Source organism: Gracilinanus agilis, chromosome 6, assembly GCF_016433145.1.
Source record: "Gracilinanus agilis isolate LMUSP501 chromosome 6, AgileGrace, whole genome shotgun sequence".
NCBI classification, from domain to species: domain Eukaryota; kingdom Metazoa; phylum Chordata; class Mammalia; order Didelphimorphia; family Didelphidae; genus Gracilinanus; species Gracilinanus agilis.
In genome coordinates, this window is record NC_058135.1 from 863,861 (window position 1) to 877,019 (window position 13,159).

The 13,159-nt window shown below is 45.6% G+C and overlaps 1 protein-coding gene across 1 annotated transcript in view; it reads left to right on the top strand.

The window, feature by feature from the left end:
- Window positions 1–6,209: 6,209 nt before the first annotated feature.
- Window positions 6,210–13,159, top strand: part of LOC123251087 (sulfotransferase family cytosolic 1B member 1-like) — a 23,370-nt gene continuing 16,420 nt past the window's right edge. The window contains exons 1-2 of the mRNA XM_044680260.1: window positions 6,210–6,414; window positions 12,937–13,065. Coding sequence (XP_044536195.1) covers window positions 6,267–6,414; window positions 12,937–13,065 — 277 coding nt within the window. The 5' untranslated portion in view covers window positions 6,210–6,266. The remainder of the gene's footprint in view (window positions 6,415–12,936; window positions 13,066–13,159) is intronic.

Sequence of the window (13,159 nt, forward strand, 5' to 3'; positions counted from 1 at the left end):
ACTTGACCACCATCTCTGTTCTACTGTCCCTAGATATTAGGAGTTTCATCATCTAGCTATCTAGGCTTCCCAGGGCCCGAGAAGGATCCGGGAAGTGGGCAGGAGACGAAGAAGAGGGTGGAAACGGTGGATATATCTCAACTGTTAAGGCTTAAGATCTACAGAAGAAGAAGCTGAAGATTTCCCAGCAGTTTGCCTACTCTGGTTTAGCCCTAGCCAGGCTGGACCAGAGAAAAGCTATCATTTGATTATTCATTGCCTGCAGTTAGAGTTTCATTAGTAGCAATTTAAGGAGGGTCTCCTAATACCTCAATCCTTTATCCTTATCCTTCTTATTAAATATATATAAAGTTTAAAGTACCTTCCTAAATTGGTTTCCAAAGCTTATTTGGGAAGGGAGCCAACACAGTCAGAATACCAACGTTATCTCAGCTGAAGAGCCCAATTTAATAATATCAATTAACCCCAGGTGAGTCCTGAAGGGATAAACCACTTTGACCTGAAGGATCCTGCCTGGGCAACTGTTATAAAGGAGAAGTGCCATCTTATCATCTCTCTGTACTTCAACTTAATATACATCAAATAGAGTTAGTGACCTCCTTAAATATAACACGGGTAACAAGAGTTTGTGATAAAGTCTTTTGTGCTTTCATTTATTCATCGATGTCAGTATCTAGGTCTTGGATTGATTACAAATCAAATGTTGTGTCTTCTTCTGCCGTTGATTCTTTTTCATTGTCATAATGATTTATGGATGGTTCTTTTAAGGTGTAATTGGGATTGGGATAATCATTTGGGTGTAAAATTTGGTGTAATATCTGATTGTTCACTGGTTCTTGGTCTAATTCTGTTCTGATTCATGCTCTGATTGTTGTTCTGATTGCTGCTCTGGTTCTGTGGTCTCATATATAGGCTGTGGACTTTCTATGGACTTATTTGACTGACTGGTTGGTGCTAATTGATCTTTGTGCTGTATAATAACTGGGTCTTGCGGTTGTTGTTTTCCTAGCTCTTTGATTAAGTGTACACTCTCAGCATAACAGACTTCAGCAGATGGTGACATTAGCAGGATGTCATCAACATAATGTACCATTTTGCTGTTTTGGAAAGTGATCGACTCAAGGACTCTTTGTAGGATTTGACAGAAGACTGAAGCTGAATCTGAAAAACCCTGGGGCAAACAGGTCCATTGGATGGATTTGCCTTCCCATGTGAAAGCGAACAGTTTCTGGCTCTCTCTGTGTAGGGGAACAAAGAAGTTCACAGAGCTCAGGTCCGGAAGAGTAAACCAAGCAGCTTCAGGTGGTATTGCTGCTATGATTTTTGATGGACTCGGTACCACGACATAGGTCTTTTGCACATGGTCATTGATTGCTCTTAGATCTTGTACTAAACGCCATTGAGTCTTCCCATCAGGAGACAGTTTGGCTTTCTTTACAGGCATGACTGGGGTGTTATATTGTGAGAAGCCATGTCTTAATATACCCTGCTGCAATAGACTTTCTATGATGGGTTTCACTCCCTCTATTGCCTCTTGGCTAAGTCTGAACTGAGGAATTCTTGGAGGTAAACCTTCTTTTGCCTCTATTTTTACTGGTTCCGCTGATAAAATCCTGCCCACCTCATTAGAATTTTTAGCCTACACATAATCAGGAATATCATCAGGAACCTCATAGATGTTGTCATTTGATTGGTAAGTGGGCTCCTCACTACATGGGTCTAAAAATAAAATGGGATGGTGTTTCAGAGATCTCTTGGGTAGGTGGAGATAGATCTGCCCATCCGGTTGGCATTGGATGGTGGCAGCCAATTTACACAGGAGATCTCACCTCACAAGGTTTGAAGGACATGATGGCATCAATAAAAAGGTGTGTCCGAGAGTTAGAGGTCCCCACTGCCCTGGTGAACCCAGGTGGGCTTTATATTCTGACCACCATGAAGTCCGTTCAACTCTGGCTGTTTCCATCAAGGACTCAGCCTTGCGATAGCTGCGTCTGCTGGCTTTGGTCAAGAGTCCTACAAAGAATCAATACATCAGGCCATTGAAGCACCATAGCCAGGCCACCTCATCTTGGCCCTCTGTGGAGTGCCCAGGGCCTGCCTTTCGAAGGCCCAGCTGGCTAAGCTTGGAGAGAGTCACCATGAGGCTGGCCAGAAAGAGACTGATCTATTGGACAAGCAACAGCAGTATGTCAGAGCCACACTGCTGTCATGGAAAGTGGGGACACTTGGCTTTCCCGTCTCCTCCCTCCCTGCCTCAGACCCAGGCGAGCCAGCTGCCTCTTCTGCACACATGACATCCCCATGCTTGGAGCACTGTTATGAGTAAGATTAGATTAGCTAGTTATTAGGTATTGATTATATATTGATTAGGAAGTACCTAGCAGGAAGGAGCTGGAGCTGGGAATTCCAGGTTGGAATGAAGGAGGAGGAAGTCTATCTGTGTTCTGTGTGTGGACTCCATTAGTGGTTGGCAAAAACTGTTGCCAGCCTAGGAGACCTCAGAGCAAAGGACACCTTGTATCCTGTTTTCCCCTGGGATCCTGTGTGGTGTGGCATCAAGTAAAGGACAAGATCTACAGAGCCAAAAGAAGAGGTGTAGTTTGAGTTCTGGCGGACAGTGCTTCAAGCAAACCCCTTTCTACTTGGTTCCTGAGACAACTGTAGCTCCTGGCATCCAGAGATCATCAGTGGATTGCAGTGAGAAATCCCAAAGCCACAAACCCTAGCTGTACTCAAGCCTGGCAGGTTCCAGGTGTGAGGCAGAAACCCAAAGACTCCAGTATAGCTCCTTGGGCCCTGTTAGTTAGATAGCTTAGATTAGTGTAGTTGAATAAGTCCTTCCCTGTCCCTTTGGGTTTTGTTATTAGGTGTTAAGATTTTTAGAGTAGTCATTCCTATCCCTCCTTTTAGTTGTTTCTAATTAAAACCCAATTTCACCTTGTTACCTTGTCAGTTAATTCAAGGCCTCTGGCCAGAGTGACAGTTGGCTGTTATTTTTTCAGTTGGGAGTGGTGTAGCTATACAAGACTTCAGTGTTCAGTTTTAGTCTCTCTTACATCCCAGAGAGTGTTCCCACAAACCCCATAGTTGATTTTTAATATCCCTGGTGACCCCATTACTTATATTTTCCTACAGCACTTATAGCACCCAGGCACTGGGAGGAGGAAAGCACTTTGGGACACTCAGAGCACCATTATCCCCCAGGCCCAGCTTTGCTTTGGAAATGGAACAAAGTGAGGTCTTTGTAGGTCATTCAACAATTAGAGAAAGGAGATGCTCTTAGCCATAGCCAGGCACCTCTGTTTGACTCAGCTGAGGGAAGCTCCAGCTCTTCAGTTGCTCATTGCGGTCCAGTATCAGAGAGTGCCTGAAAATCCTCCAAGTACTTTGGTACTTGGGTATCGTGGAAATCATGTGAACAACAACCTGAGTGTCTGAGAATGGAGTGCACACCCTTTAAAGAAATGCTTCTATAACCTGTGTGAGAAAAGGGGTGACTAAATGAAAGCCCATCACCATTATTAAAGGTTGAGTGATCAAGCCATATAAGAATCTGTGGCCAGAAGTCCTAACCTCAAATCTTTGCATTGCTCGGTACTTGCTGGGAGACCTTATTTGGCCTCAGATTTGCTGAAACTTACAGACAGGAAGTGCCAGATGCCATATTTGAACTCAGATCTTCCCAGCTCTAGACATGGCACTGTATCCTTTGCACCACCAAACTGCCTGATGTGATATCAGCATGTCCCTTCAGGGCTTTAAGGAAGATTTGAGAAGAGAATTCTCTTTGTCAGCAAGTAGAGAGCTAGGGTTTGAGGAAGAACTTAGATCCTGAGAAAGCTCATAGATTTCCTACTCCTGTATTCTATGTATGTGCTTACTCTTTCCATGGATAATAGGCAGAGTTGTAGGAGTGAGCTCCAGATTTATAGAGGAAATGTTTTGTAGTTTCTGTTCTTATAATGCCATTTTAATAAATGCTTTTACTTTAAATTGGCTGTGTCCCCTGGCTGACTATTAAAAATAAACCTATCAGTGGGGACCTATGAGCTTTAGTATCAGGAGTGCAAGCCCACAGAGAACCCAGAGCCAGTTTCAGTCATCCCCTGGGTCACTCACCCTGAGGCTCTGAGTGACAGGAGTGTTCAGGGAGGACTCTACATGGAAAATGGAAAGGATTTGACAAGATGATATCTAAAGTCCCTTCTAGCTCCAGATCTGTGATTCTATGAACTAGAATATTTGGCCAAGAAAAGATGTGAAAGGAACACAATGGCAATCTTCAAGTCCTTGAAACTAACTCCAGTTCCAACAAAGGAGGTGCCCATTTTTTATGCCAAAACAGAAGAACCTACACTGGCTGATCTAGTTAAGCTAATAGACATGGCCGTTTCCAAGAGAGATTACTCAAATGCCCACAAACAAATGGCATCGACCAACCCAAGCAGATGCCAATGGGCCACGCATGATGGTCCCTCCAAGGAAAGAAAAAGGAACCATCAGGCACAGTCTTGCTCTTGCTGTGGGGAGAGAGTATCAGGATAAAAGGAATCTGCTTTCCCAGGTCCCCTGACACCTGCGTTTATCTGAGGTTGTGTTCCATGCCCAGTGTCCTGGACGTGGCTCCCGTTAACTCCCATGCCAACACTGCCAGTGTGATGCTAGGAAAGCCAATGTATTGGAGTCTTAGACGAACCTATTAGCTTTGCCCTAAGAAAGGGTTATTCAGTGATAATGAGAAGCAGTTTACCCCCCAGTGAATCAGTTATATATGAGGAGATAGGACAGTGTGGTGGATAGAACACCAGACCTGAGATCATGAAGACTCATCTTCCCAAAGTTAGATCTGGCCTCAGATATTTACTAGCTAGATGACACTGGGCAAGTCACGTAACTCTGTCTGCCTCAGTTTCCTCATCTGTAAAATAAGATAGAGAAGGAGATGGCCAACCACCCCAGCATCTTTACTAAGAAAACCCCCAATGGAGTCACAGAGAGTCAGACACAACCGAACAACACTAGCCACTACAGGGGCACTTTGATGCCATTCCCTGGACCAGTAAAAACACAAGTTGTTTAAAAATATATTAAGAGAGGGGAAAGCTAGGCGGAGTAGATGGAGAGCCAGGCCCTGAGGAGTCAAGAGAACTTGGGTTTAAATCTGGCCTCAGACACTTCCTCACTGTGTGACCCTGGGCAAGTCACGTATCCCCCATCACCTAGTCCTTTCTGCTTTTCTGCCCTAGAAGCAATACTTGCTTCTAAGACAAGGATTTTTCTTTTAATTGTCTTACTGAAAATGGGCCAGTAACAGAACTTCTTTTATGTGAAGGGCACTCCCTTTCATTTCAAGGAAATGAGCACATAAGGTGTGATGGATTTAGAGTAATCCATTTTCCAGGATCCCTGGACTATGTCCCTTTAAGAAAGCTCAGTGAAGTGGTAGGCCAGCCACAGGCAGCCAAGATTAGTCACTCTGGAGAATCTCTCTTATGCCCCGCTTCCTTTGGGTTGAGCTGGGAGTGGGGAGGGCAGGGCCACAAATCCCTAAATCCAAGCACATTAGTAAGCCAACCAGCATTGATTCAGCGTCTCCAAGCCCTGTGCCCCTGGAAAGAAAGGGGGCAGGGGACCCCGTCTCTAATCGCCAGTTGTTCCCCTTCTCCAGGGGAGGAAGCCTCCAGGAAGCCTGAGGAGGCCCCAGTGAGGCAGCATACAGGAAGCAGTGCAGAGAGAGTGGGATTTATGAAGGCAGAGAGCCGCTGAGCCACATTTCGTTCTCCTTCATGGACAAATGATGTCTAAACAAATTAGAGAGAAACACGGCATCTGAAGGAAATGGAGAGTTTCAGGAATTATGAAGGAATTTGGTGGGAAAGTCATTTCCACGGCAAGGCTTTGTCTGAAAACAGATTTGGGGGAAGACCCCTAAAACTGGGAGCGAGCTGAGGGCTCATGTGAGAACGGCCCTGCCCCTAAGGATGTCATTTGCCCAGCCTGACTCTTGCTCATACACTACTGTGAAGTTGCAACAAGAAGTTCAGAGGAGACATCTGTTTGAATTTATTCCAACCCTTCCTCTCTCCCAGAGACCTTTGTTCCATTTGTCATGTGGTCTCGGCCCCTGCCCTTGTTCCCGCTTGCCCTTTATATTCTGAGTGTGTGTGTAGTTATTTCAAACACTTGTTGCTGGGCCAGTTGCCTGCCCAAGGTTCTGATTTTGGTTCTGTTCTTCTCTCTGTGCCCCACCACCTCCTCCCAGAATGCTCACCCCAGCAGATTTCATCAGGAAGGAGCTGAAGACTGTCCACAGATACCCCATGATCTGTGCCTTTGCACACAACTGGGAGAGAATTGAGAAGTTCCAGTGGAGGCCAGATGACATTGTGATTGCCACTTACCCCAAATCTGGTGAGTCTGGGACCTTCTGCTCATCCCTGTATGTAATTCCTTCCCTGGTCAAGAGATCTCATAGACATTATCCAGCTTTATCAAATCCCTGCCCTCCCGGGTTACAGAGAAGAATAATCTCACCCCACCCCCACCCCCCATGCTTCATGTTTTCTGGTAGTTGGAGCCTTCTAATGCCTTTCCCTACAGTCATGGCAGAAGGGCTGAAAGTAGCGTATACTTAAATACCAGAGAAAGGGCTCTTGAATTATTGAAAGCTTTTAAATTATTCACACTCAGTTTATTCATGTGACTGATGTGTTAGGTGTTTTGTAAAATGTATGCTTTGAGCTTATCATTTGTATTTCATTTTTTAAATGAAATGCAAGACCTGTTCTTTAAATCCACAACGAGACAATTCTACCTAAACTAATTTACTCATTTGGTGCCATACAATCAAACTATCAAAAACCCATTTTATAGAACTAGAAAAAATAATAACAGAATTCAGCTGGAAAAGCAAAAAGTCAAGAATATCAAGGGAACTAATGGGGAAAAATATGATGGATGGTGGCCTAGTGGTACCAGATCTCAAACTGTACCATAAAGCACTAATCCTCAAAACAATATGGTGCTGGCTAAGAGATAGAAGGGTGGGCTGATTATGGTGGATTAGTGGTAAATGACCTTAGCAATCTAGCATTTGATAACCCAAGATCTCAACTTTGGGGATTAAAAAAAATTCATTATTTGACAAAATTTGCTGGGAAAACTGTAAAACAGCACAACAGAAATGAGGGATAGACCGATATCTCACACCCTATACCAAGATAAGGTCAAAATGCGAATATGATTTAGACATAAAGGGTGTTACTGTAAGTAAATTAGGGGAACATGGAATACTTCACCTGTCATATTCAAAAAGAAACAATTTAAGACTAAGAGATAGAGAATATTACAAGAATATTAAATGAATAATTTTGCTTCTGTTAAATTAAAAAGGGTTTCTACAAACAAAACCAATGCAACCAAAATTAGAAGGGAAACAACAAACTGGGAAAAAAAATTTATAACAAATTTCCCTAATAAAAGTTCCATTTCTTAAATCTACAGTGAACTAAGTCAAAGTTATAAGAAAAGAAGTCATTCCCCAGTTGACAAATAGTGAAAGGATATGAAAAAGCAGTTTTCAGATGAAGAAATCATAGCTATCAATAATCATATGAAAATAAAGTTCTAAATCACTCTTGATTAGAGAAATTCAAATTAAAACAACTCTGAGATACCACCTCACACCTAGTAGACTGGCAAATGTGACAGTAAAGGAAAGTATTAAATGTTGGAGGGGATATGGCAAAATTGGAACATTAATGCATTGTTGGTGCATTTGTGATCTGATCCAACCATTCTGGAAGGCAATTTGGAACTTATGTCCAAAGGACTATAAACCAATGATCCAGTCTAAACCCTTTGATCCAGTCTATATTACTAATATCTCTTTGAAATATGGAGATGGGGGTGGGGAGGGGGAAAGGACTTGTACAAAAATATTTTAGGCTGCTCTTTCTGTGGTGGCAAAGAATTGGAAATTGAAGGGATGTCCCTTAATTGGGGAATGGCTGAACAAATTGTGGTATATGATGCCGATGAAATACTATTGGGCTATAAGGAATCATGAACAGGATGATTTCAGAAAGTGCTGAAAAGATCTACATGAACTGATATGGAGTAAAATAAGCAAAACCAGGAGAACACTATACACAGTAACAGCAATATTGTGGAATGATCAACTGAGATAGACTTAGCTACTCTCAGCAATACAATGATCCAGGAAAATTCTGAGGGACTTAGGACGAAAAATGCTATCCACCCCTAGAGAAAGACTGTTGGAGTCAGAATGCAGATCAGAGCGTACAATTTTTCATTTTATGTTTTGGGGTTTTATTTGGGGGGATTAGTTTTATATGTCTATTCTCTTCCAAAATGAGCAATAGGGAAATAAGTTTTGCATGATAATACATGTATAACCTAAACTGAGCTTGCCAGCTCCAGGAAGGGGGAGGGAAGGGAGAAAAGGAGACAATTTGGGTCATATAACTTTGGAAAATTTATGTGGAAATTCGTTGTTATGTGTAATTGGTAAAATAAAATATCTTCATTAAAAATTTTAATGATTGTATAATGAAATATCTGCTTTAGTTCTAACCATCAAAATTCACTTGACTTAAAAAAGATGCCTCAGACTCCATGGAGAATTTTATTAGCCTAGCCAAGGCAGGGAGTTCATAGGTATGGTGTGATATGAGGGCTTTCCAAGCTCTTTCGGAGCCACTCCTCTACCGTTGGTGTCCACCTTTCACCCAGCTCTCACCTGTGGCTCCAAGAAGTTGTAGCATGCACCATGGCCACTCACTGGTAAAAGCATCTGGCCAGATGGGCTAAAACAGGTTGAGAGTAACCAACAAGACTTACACCCATCAGTGAGTTGGGGTGGGGCAGGGGTTTCTATCCCAGGCAAGGAAAGACTTCCCCCATTGGAAGGGGAACAATTTTTTCCAACCCCGTGAAAGCGACTGGGACAGGGGCTGTGGAGCATTTAGAGTTTGGTCAAATATCAAAGATCCCAAGGCCATTTATTGCAGTCTGGGCCATCGCCAATTGTCCTGACTTCTGTCTTGACAGTGGACATTGATGACTCTAGGAGAGCAAATGAGACCATCAGTTTTGTGCAACTCTGCCTCACTTCATTCCAATTCCTGGATAAGGCAAGACATTTCTCCATGAGGTCACTGGTCATCTTCAAAAACAAAAGACAAAGAAGGATGCCAGCTACCCGATATGAGTCAGATTGTCCAGGAAGCAGCAGTTTGACACAATCTTTCCCCCTTCTTGGTCTGGTATTTTTTTTTAATTGAGTTTTTTATCCAAAGCAACAGTGAACATTAAGACAAACAACTAAAGTTGCTTCAAGGCTGTCGTTAAGTTCATTGCTATAGTTTAAGGATTATTATTGCTTCTTAGTCAGTAGAGATTCTTTAAGCCATCATCAGTTGCTAGCTGATTAGTTCTCACTCACTTTTTTTTCATGTGATTGTGGTGAGTGGCATAGCTACCACACCTCTCACTTTTAAAAAGTTTTTTATTTTGTGGTATTTTAGATGGTTCTTTTCAGGTTTCTTGTTGCTCTTCACACATCAGTTTTTTGTTTGTTTGTTTGTTTGTTTGTTTGTTTGTTTGTTTTGAACCCTTTGCCTTCCATGTTAGAATCAATACTAAGTCTCAGTTCTAAGGCAGAACAGTAGTAAGGCCCAGATAATGGACATTAGGGGACTTGCTCAGGGTCACCCAGCTAGAAGTGTCTGCAGCCAGATTTGAACCCAGGACTTTCTTATCTACAGGTTTGGCTCTCTAGCCACAGAGCCATCTTGTTCCCCTACATATCAGTCTTAATCTCATCATAATTATCCTATTCCCCTCCGTTAAAGGGATTTTCTTAATCTCTCCCTCTGTCTCTTTAAGAGGCAAGAGTGGAGGATTTCTAAGTAGAGGAGAACAGGTGCCAGTTAACCAGAGTGGAAGATGCTGTTACCTAGGAGATGAGGGGGTGAAAGGAAGGGGCAGTTGGCAGTCTGAGGTCTTTTGCCCCCGGACCTTGAGGGAGCAGGAGCTCTGTCTTGGCTACTGGCAGTTGGAGGATAAAATCTGATTTAAGGAGTTCCTGAGTGATGAATATTTGTTAATTAGGAAGATAAGTAATTAGTAAATATTTTATAGATAGAGTAGATTAGATAGGCCTGGCCAGGCAAGAAGCACCTGTCCTTGAAGACATCTAGAATAGGGTTTTTTAGAAATTTTAGTTAGGGGTAGGAATTTAGGTATAGTCATAGGGTATTAGAATAATAATCTCTCTTTCCTCCTTTCTATTTTCTATCTGTACTTCTCAAATTAAACTAAGTGTTTTATCAAACTGCTCTCCTCACTTTTGTCAGCCCCCTAGCACTTAACCCTTACACCTCATGTATGCAGGCCGTTGCCGCATGCTGCCATTTCTCCTTTTACAGCATCTCTCACATACACACCGTTCTCTCTCCTCACAGAGCCGCCATCTTCATCAGGTCCTCGGCGGCACTTTTTGCCTTGGGTCTTCTCCTTCTGGCCTGTCCTATATTCCACTGCAAAATGATTTTCCTAAAGTGCCCCCCCTCGCCCCAGGAGCTCCAGTGGCTGCCCCTTGATTCCAGAACAAAAGGATCTCTTCTGTTTGGCATCCTAAAGCCTTCCTTGCCTGATCCACTTCCTACTTTCTTGCCTTCCCATTCAATGCTTGTTCAACCATTTTGGTTTTTCCCAACTATCCATTTGGGGTTTTCTTGGCAGACACAAGGGAGGAGTGTGCCATTTCCTTCTCTAGCTCCTTTTTACAGGTGAGAAAGCTGAGGCAGTCAGTGACTTGTCCAGGGTCACGTAGCTAGGAAGTGTCTGAAGCCAGATTTGAAGTCACGTCTTCCTGACTCCAGGCTCAGTGCTCTACCCCCGTGCCCCCCGGCTGCCCTGCATCCTTGGCTCTTGGCACGGCGCCTGGTACCTAGGGAAGAGCTTCATCAGCACTGGATGACTGAAAGGGAGCAGGGAGAGACGGGCAGGCCTCGGGTCAGTGCCAGGGAGGGAGGGCTGCTGAGGACTCTCCTCCCCGCCACAGGCGTCCCTGCTTGCTTCCAGACCGCTGCCCTTTCCGGGCCCCCACCGACTGCCCGCTGCCGGCTGATCTTTTCAGCGGGTCTGGAGCCTGAGGAAGGACTAGGGAAAGTGAGGCCGGTGCCCTGTAATGGTGCAGGAACCTCAGCAGGAAGAGGAGAACAAGATGGGCTCCCTGCCTTAGGGTTTGTGGCACCAAAGTCACCGTGTCCCGGGTCCAGTCTCACCCAGCGGGGCCGGGCCAGAACAGGACATAGCAGAAGTACCTCAAAGGTGAGCCACCGGCAGGGCAGTGAGGAAGCACGGCGGGTAGAGCACCAGGCCTGGGCACAGGAGGTCCTAGGTTCAAATGAGGCCTCAGAGACTTTCTAGCTGTGTGACCCTGGGCAAGTCACTTAACTCACTTGCCCAGCCTTTGCTACTCTTCCACCTTGGAACTGAAGGCAAGAGTCTAAAAAACAAAACTGAGCCATCTGAGCTGGGGATTCTGCCCAGGCGCGGGGCTGGCCCTGGGCTCTGTGGTGAGAGGAGGCCTCCAAATGCCACTGTTAAATGGTGGTAGCTGGATGGAGACAGTCAACAAACATTAATTAGTGGCCTACTGTGTGCCAGTAAATAAGGACTAAATAAGGACTGGGGGATCAAAGAAAGGGGGGGATCAGTCCTTGCCTTTAAGGGGTTCACTCTCTAACGGGGGAGACCAAGTAAAACAAAGTAGAAACAGTTCAGGAGAGAAGGGGCTCGCCCTGGACAGGGCCAAGAACAGCCTCCCACAGAAAGTGGGCTTTGGTCTGAGTCTTGGAGGAGGCCACGATGGAGGCCAGGTGAGGAGGGAGAGCGTTCTGGCTCAGCAGACAGTCATTGAGGAAGCCCAGAGTCACGGAGCTTGTGGCCAAGGGCCCACGAGGAGGCCGAGAGTGCCAGGAAGGGAGGAAGGGTCCGAGGGAGGGCCTCGCTCTGCTTCCCCACTCAGAGGCCCAGCTCCCCCTCCAATCTCACCATCGGCTGCAGCGGGCCAAAGGAGAGGAGGCCAGCCTAGCCTGTGGCGCTGCCTAGTTACCCAGCTAGGCACCATCTCCCCCTTGGACCAGGCATGAGAGGCTTTCCCGTGTCCTGCCTCTCCCCAGGCCTCACCGCCGCTGCCATGAGGTCATAGTTTAACTCTTCCCTCCTCCACACTCGAGGCTCCCACAGAGATTATTCCAAAGCGCCCCTTCTCTGCTCCCCATTCTTTCTTTTCTTTTTTCTAAACTCTTACCTTCTGTCTTAGCATTATAAGAGGGCGCTTTTAGGGATTCCGCCAGGGCCACTTACTAGCGACATTCCAGAATCTATCCTCCTGCCACTGTCCCTTGTAGAGCCGACAGCTCACATCCTCTTCCTTATAACAGGATCAGTTCTAAGAAAGAAGAGCGGCCATCGCTAGGCAATCAGGGTTAAGTGACTTGCCCAGGGCCACCCAGCTGCTCCGTGTCTGAGGCGAGGTTGGAACTCGCAGAGACGAGTCTTCCTCACTGCAGACCAGGCCCTCTCTGCTCTGGGCCACCCGACGGCTCAGCCCTGGTTTCCACCACTACCTCGATGGTCTCCTCGACATAAAAAATGTCCCTGAGTGCCGAGTCAGAGTTCCGGTTTGCCTCTGCACCCCCCCCCGATCAAACCGTGCATATGCGAAGCTGATTGACTGTGGAGCAGAGAATTCGGTGGGACTCGAGGGTGAATCTGGGCCTTCTCCGGGGAACGCGAGCTTGGCCCAAGCGCTGGATGTTGTCCGCACCACGGAAGCCCGCCCGGTGCTGGACGCGGCAACCCCTGATGGCTCTTTGTTGCCTTGCCTTTCTGCCTCAGGTACCACCTGGATTTCCGAAATTGTGGATATGATTCAAAACCATGGCGACGCTGAAAAATGTAGTCGAGAGGCCATTTACAACAAAGTTCCCATGTTGGAACTGTCTGCCCCGGGCGTGAGGACGTCAGGTAACTGGCTTGTGGGTCCTTTTCACTGGCTGTTGTTCTGGGGCAGACCAAGGCGCATTCATCGCCCCCACGCAGGCGGCACTTCTCTTGGAGC